This window comes from Rhinichthys klamathensis, unplaced genomic scaffold (assembly GCF_029890125.1).
Source record: "Rhinichthys klamathensis goyatoka isolate OS25496 unplaced genomic scaffold, OSU_Roscu_1.1 h1tg000117l_1, whole genome shotgun sequence".
In the NCBI taxonomy this organism is placed as follows: Eukaryota; Metazoa; Chordata; class Actinopteri; order Cypriniformes; family Leuciscidae; genus Rhinichthys; species Rhinichthys klamathensis.
Window position 1 is genome coordinate 171,460 of NW_026606654.1, and position 7,307 is coordinate 178,766.

General features: G+C 34.3%; 1 protein-coding gene across 1 annotated transcript; it reads right to left on the minus strand.

Annotated features, from left to right (window-relative positions):
- Positions 1 to 394: 394 nt before the first annotated feature.
- chmp3 (charged multivesicular body protein 3) lies at positions 395 to 5,743 on the minus strand. The gene is made up of 6 exons (XM_056255052.1): positions 5,587 to 5,743; positions 5,225 to 5,285; positions 4,899 to 5,078; positions 3,758 to 3,879; positions 3,561 to 3,675; positions 395 to 1,730 (listed from the first exon to the last, which is right to left on the minus strand). Exons 1-6 carry the CDS (start codon positions 5,629 to 5,631, stop codon positions 1,582 to 1,584), a joined length of 672 nt encoding a protein of 223 aa, XP_056111027.1. The 5' UTR covers positions 5,632 to 5,743; the 3' UTR covers positions 395 to 1,581.
- Positions 5,744 to 7,307: the final 1,564 nt, after the last annotated feature.

Here is a 7,307-nt window from a genome sequence, read left to right on the forward strand (position 1 = left end):
TTGAGACACTATATTAAGTAATACTACTTAGTTGATTACTACTAAGTATTTGGGTGCGTTTAAAATGCTATTTAAATACTCTAAACTCCCTCGTTGAAGCTTAAATGTTCATCTTTGTGCAATAAACAGACCTTCTATAGAGGAGTAACCCAGATTCAAAGTGAAAAGACTCAAAAGATCTGGTTTCCTTCACAAAGCTTTGGATGAGTAGACAGAGAGGGAGTCAAAGGGAGAGAGATTGAGGTAAGTAAAATAACCCTCTGAGAATCCCGAATAAAACAGCAGGTAATAACATAGTCAACAAGGGCTATTCATTACTAGAAGCACAATGTAACTTATAAAAGATCTCAACAGATACAATACAACACTGTTTTATCAATGATGTAAAATGTACTCTTTTTGCCTATAAAATTTTATTAGTGTTACCAACATATTTTTCCCATTTACAAATTTTAGTGCAGATGTGAATGTTTTTCCACAACAGCAAAGGTATGAAATGAAGCAAAAAGAATCAATTTGGTTCATTAGCCAACATATTGAGACTGGATTTATAGAAAATCCATACTTGTAACTCCAGAGTGCTCAGCTTGTCAAATAAGCAGATCACGCCATACTAAAAAAATCATTATAATGCCAGAATGCACAAAGAGTAACTGTTTCATATGTAGACATGTAAGAATAATAGCAAACAGACTATTCAGCTGACCATTCAACTTAAAATATTATATTGAATGAAACCATAAGATAAATTGTCAGCCATTTACATGTTTATCAGGCATTTCAGTCATCTAAAAGCAAAGGCATAAAAAAAATACTCATAAGACAAAACTTACAAAGACAGAAGTGGATTTAAACCATAACAAAAGTCCCAAAGCGGCAGAAATCGACAAAAACAAAGACAGAAATAAGATCAGCTCATTCAAGATCCAAAACACCCGGTGAGCCAGTCAGTTATCGAGCACAGCCTTAATTCTCAAAGCCCGTCTTATTACTTACAAAATAACAATGCAAACGGATTTATTTTTATATTCAGCATTTGTACAAGATTTACAAGTAATGGCTTCCATGAATTTGTCCTACTCAGTAAAACAAAATTGCCAGATGTATGAAAGAACTATTCACTTAGCCCAAATAAGGCTTAAGATAAAACTGCAAATTCAACAACAGAGACAAAACAACTAAGACCAACACCGATATGACGACACTGCACAACAGATCCTTGGACAAGCTGCAGCTATAGGCATAGATTCAAACCAGTGGAGCCCAAATATCCATCAATAAAATGAACTTGAAGTAAAACTTTAATGATTTGAAATAGCCATCCACCTGCTACCATACGAGTACAAGAACTGAATATCTGACTTCACTGTTCATTATTATTATTACACATAATAAAGAGTTAGAAATTGATAGAAATATAGACATTTTATTTCTATTCTATATTCACCTTTTTTTTTTTTAAGTGAAGTCCGAATTTAGTCCTATATTTACCATGCCAAAGTGCCTTTATGGGTAGAAAAGCTACAGAGGAAGTTAGATATGTTGTCTATGCCTATAGAGCTTGAAGGGAACGCAGGTCTTTTAGCTCCTCAGTGCCGCTAGCCTGGACTGCATCGCCTCGATATCTTCTTCTTCCTCTTCCTCTTCGTCTTCTGAGGCTGCCGTGGCTCCGATCTGCACTGGATCAGGCAGGGCATCTGTGACTTTGCTGGGAGCTTTTCCAAGAGCACCTGTTATTAAAAAAAAGAAAAAGCAATACCTTCAGCTTTGGTTCTCCTCCATTAATAACCTGTGAGTGCATAATGACTAGGGCTGGGAATTGACACAAATTTCATAATTCGATTCAGATTCACACGCTTGCGATTCAATATCATATATCATATATATATATATATATATATATATATATATATATATATATATATATCATTTAAATTTTTCTCAAGGAAAAAAAACATCGATCAACTAATGCTGTAAACTAGGGGTTTTCAAACTGTGGGTCGCAGAGTGGGAAAAGGTGGGATGTGCAGTCACTTGGCTGCTGCTAAATTTGCGTTTCAGTGAATGACACACACACACACACACACACACACACACACACACACACACACACACACACACACACACACACACACACACACACACACACACACACACACACACACACACACACACACACACACACACACACACACACACACACACAAAAAAAAACAGTTTAGTCTAGCTTAAGCTACACCTACATCCTATATCATGCTTCAGGTCAGAGGTCACTCTTCTGCCAGAACTCGACTTGCGTACGGCCATTACCGGAAGCCAGTGTTTATAGTTTATAAGGTCATAAATATTGATATTTTCAGAAGGTCTTTATTAACCCCCTGGAGCCATATGGATTACTTGGATAGATATAATAATACATATTAATACATATTATGGATGGAAGCACTTTTATGGGCTTCAAAATCTAAGGTAGATCACTCCCATTATAGAGCTTGGAAGAGCCAGGATATTTTTTAATATAACTAACTATGATTGGGTCTCATTCATGAAACATTCGTAAATATACGAGTAAATATGAGAGTGATTTGCGCGTAAAGAGACCTTCCCGAAAACTCATCTCCTGATTCACAAATACTTCGTAAACGTCAGATGTGATAGTGAAATGTGTGTGTGTGTTAATGAATTCCAATCAGTCGTAAATGGGACACGCGTGCTCGCTCATTCTCAATTACCATAAATCCCGCCCAATAATTCCGACTGACAACTATATATGGGCATCATATTATGACACCAAACGAAGGATTTCAACATGTCTTCTCAAAAACGTATGAAAAAGAAAATTTCTCAGATGCAGAAATCAAAGTTTTATTATCAGGAGTTCATTCAAAACACCACATTTTATTTTCAAGCGTATATGGCTACATAGTGGCGTATCAGGTCCTAAAAAAAAAGGAAGTCTGTAATTATATTGCAGATGCAGTTAATGGAGTTTCATCTGTTAATCAAGCAGTCCCAGAAGTAAAAAGAAAAACCGTATGTAATTACTATATATAATATATTTTCAAAATGCTGTGTAAATAAGTACCCGATTAAGGTGAATTAAAATGCAGCCTTAGTTATTAATGAGCAAAACGTTCGGATGTTAAACTCACTATTTACGCGTGGCTGGGAGCAGGTGTAGATTTCTTCCGTACCAACTAACATTTGGAAAATTTTAATGAATACGAAAATTTATGCCAGAACCACTTTACACACGATTTACACAAAAATTCGTTCTGCTCGTGTTTCACGAATGAGACCCATTGTGTTTGGCTGAAAGAAGAAAGTCATATACACCTAGGATGGCTTGAGGGTGAGTAAATTATGGGATAATTTAATTTTTTAGGTGAACTAACTATTTAAGAATTGATACTGGTTCATCAAAATGAGAATTGATTAAAATCGATAAATCAATATTTTCAACCCAGCCCTAATAATGACAAAATGTTTTGTGCTAAAGCATTTTTCATAATAAGAAAAGGCTGGGGAGGTTGAGATAAAGTGGTCATGTGGTTCCTTACCAGCTGTAACCTCAAAGAGGATCCTGTCAACCTCAGCCTCTGCTTCTTCCTCCATCTCCTCCTCATCCTCCATCCCTCCCAGTGTATCCTCCAGCATCTCCTCTATGATGCCAGCCTGTGTAGTATGAGTGCTCCACGTTAGACGTGTTACATGTGCTCATCGACAAGTTTCTTTGAGGAAGTGTTTGTGTGAGTACCTTCATCATCTCTTTTGAGAGTTCTCTCATGGTGGCTTGAATCTCTGGGATTTTAACCAGGTTTTGCATGGCCTTCATGACCTCTGTGCTCTTCTGCAAGGCACCTGCCACTCTTAATAAAGCTGTAATGGGAAACCAATGGACAAACGTCTGAGCAACACTTTACAATAAGGTTCTTTATGGTAATATTAGTTCATGAAACAACAATACTTAAAAGCATTCATTAATCTAGGTTACTGTTCATTTCTACATATATTAGTACATTTCTAACATGTCAAGCTGTATAAATTAACAATAATGCCTTACGAATGTATATGAATTACCAATGGAAAAATAGTATATTTATAAAATAACATTCATTTAGATTGATTAAAGATTAATAATAGTCTTTTAGTTTTTGCTTCACTTTTCTACTGTCTGGTTGGGAAATATTCTCAGGTGGCCTCTCTTTCTTTTATATAAAAGTATAAAACCATTTTAATTTCTTTTAAAATGCAATTCATTCATGTGTAACATCATAAATGTCTTCACTGTTACTTTTCATCAATTCAGTGTATTAAGAACTTGTGTTAGAGCTGCACGATTCTGGATCAATTGAGGATCACAATTTTTTGGTTAGAAAAAGAGATCACGATTCCCAATCACATGAAATTTACTAGAGGTTTAAACAAAATGTAAATATTTTGTAAAAAATATTTAATTAATTTGAATTATTATTATTTTTAACATGGTTTGAATGAATGATTCAATGACTCACTTGTTTCATTACTGGATGAATAAGTGTTTTTGAACAAATTATTCAATGACAAAATGTTTTACAGTCACTTGTCACCACCTACTGGTGAAATTATGTCATTGATAATTGATATTTAAAGGGCCAAGTTATTTTTGGGTGAACTAACCCTTAGATATCCTTTTATATTTTGGTTTTCAACAAACTTTTCTTTTAGAACCATATTTTTAAGGCCCTATATGGCTTTTCCCCCAGAGATATAAGGACTTCGATGTGGCTCCATGAGTAAATTGGTAAACTGTACACATTTTCAGTGGTCAAAAAACAAATATGGGTCACTTTGCACGTTTTCTTTCTATCAACTTACAGCACATATTGTTGGGTCTGCAAAATAAAAACTGCACTCACATAACTGATTCTTCATACTGAGCAGCACAGAGTTCATCTGGGCTTTAGAGGCGTACAGTTTGTTGATGGCTTTCTTTGAGTGAATCATCTCTTTGGCGAGGATGATGCAGACATCTTTCTGTCCCTTCTTTGCAGCATCTTTGATGGATCTCTTCACCTTCTCCTCCTCTCTTTGAATATCTTCGGGAAAATATATACAATTGCAACTTCTGTTAAGTAGGCCACAGTTACTAAATTGAACAATTTAATTACATTATTAGAATAAACTGCAACTGAAAAAAATAATAATAATAATAATAATAACAAACGGTGTATTTTGACCTCACCTCGGATCTGTCTATCAATAACCCTCATTTCTTTCCTGATTTTGAGAGACCATTCATTGATCTGTGGAAAAGAGATGAAGACAGTTTGAGATCAACTACCTGTTGTGATTGGATTTAACCAACACCCGTGTAATGCCGAATTACTGAATTTGGTTTTCATAACATTTCCCGTAGGGACCACACAATTAAACGTAACTTTTTTAAGGGCGCCGTTTAAAAAACAAATCAAGACATGACGTAACACAGCATGTAACTAACTAATGTGACAAGCGAGCTATTTATAGGCCTGGTATTATTTACAATGGAACATTTGTTAAAAACCGTTAATTCCCGTCGCCCACCACGATCGATGTTTCACTTACAAGGTCCTTCGGTGGTTTCTCTTGTGTTTTTCCAAAAAGCCCCATTTTAAACTTGTAAATTAAATAGTTGAACAGAGACGGGCACAATCAAAATAGTACATTACAAGTCCACTTCCTGATTCCAGCCTCTCGACATATGACAACATAGGTCATTTCCGGTTATGGGGAGGACAGTTCACTTTTCATAGTAAAAGTACGACTCGACCTGTCATTTTTTCCCTGACAGTGTCACACCCTTTTTACAGTCTATGGTCACACCCAGGTCACACCGCGTGATTCAATTTTGTTTTCTGATTCATACATTTTTTTTGTCATTATGATGATGATATTAAACATTTATTAATTCATATCAATGTTTCGTCATGTTTGTTTAAAGTGTTGTCAAGCGTCACAAAATTAGACAATTTAAATAAATAATAAATAAACACACTTTTAAACAATTAAGGGCCTGAAAAACATGCAGGACTATTTATTTATTTATTTATTTATTAGGAAAGTGATTTAAACCTCGAATGCAAATATGAAGTGAAACACTTTCAGGCATATTTGAAATGATAATCCTATTCTTATATAAATTGAATGAGGCTCTTTTTTAAACACTTTAATATAAACAAATAGCATGCACAAGAGTAATTTCCATATTACATCAGAAGAACATATCACATGCTTCACAATACAATAGAAATGACAAAAATTAAAGAAAACAGAGAGGGTATCTATATATTGTTGAATAAAAGTAGATGCTTTGTTTTGTATATGAAAATGTTAAATGAAGAACATTGCAGTTGTTTTAATTGATTTGCTATGTTTAGATTTTGACATCACATCTATGCACATTTTAATCTCCTTCTCAATTACTGTACAATTGGGTTTACCATTTGTGAATTTATTTACATTTTTTATATGAAATTTACATAAAAATAAAATATTTTTTTAAAATTAAACCAGCATCCTTTGAGAAATGGTCCTTAATACAATAAACATACTTATAGGGTAAGAGAAAAGTATTTAAAATATTATCAGCAATGAATCTCTTAACATCTTTCCAGAAACACTGTGTGTCCAAAATATATGAGAAATGGTTTCAGTAAAACTTTCACAGATAGTTTCAATATTTTTCATTTTTGTAAAAATTGCTTAGTAGGATAGACTCTATATATGAAATATTTTGTATGAGATTTCCTTAACCTTATTTGTAAGGAGGAATTTTTGGGATAACGACCAAACTTGAGACCAAGTTACGAGAATGTTCCAATAGAAAAGGACAGGAGTAGAGATATTCTCTTTAAAAAAAAGAAAAAAGTAAAGTAAAGGAGAAATTCTCTTTTAAAAATAGGGATCTAATTGTATAATTGTTAGATTTTAACATATAAAGCAAATCGATCCCACTGTGGTGTTTTCAGGTCTGGGAAGACAGACAGAATTAATTTCAGCCGGTAGGCTAATAAACAGATTATATGACAAGAAAAAATGAATAAACCCATTCAGCAATGCCTTTCAATAGAAATATCTGCCTTCAGTTATAGTGAGTGAGATATAGCCTATTTTCGATTATAGAGATGGCGGTGTTATTTAATTATTTATTTCTCTCCATCACTACATCCAGTGATTGACCCTTGACATTCTCCATAGGTCGTTTAATTGCTCGGTCATTCCCAGTGACGTTAAAATGCGAGCTTCTCTCTTCTCCAGGTTCTTCTAGATTTTTCGTCCTTATCTGG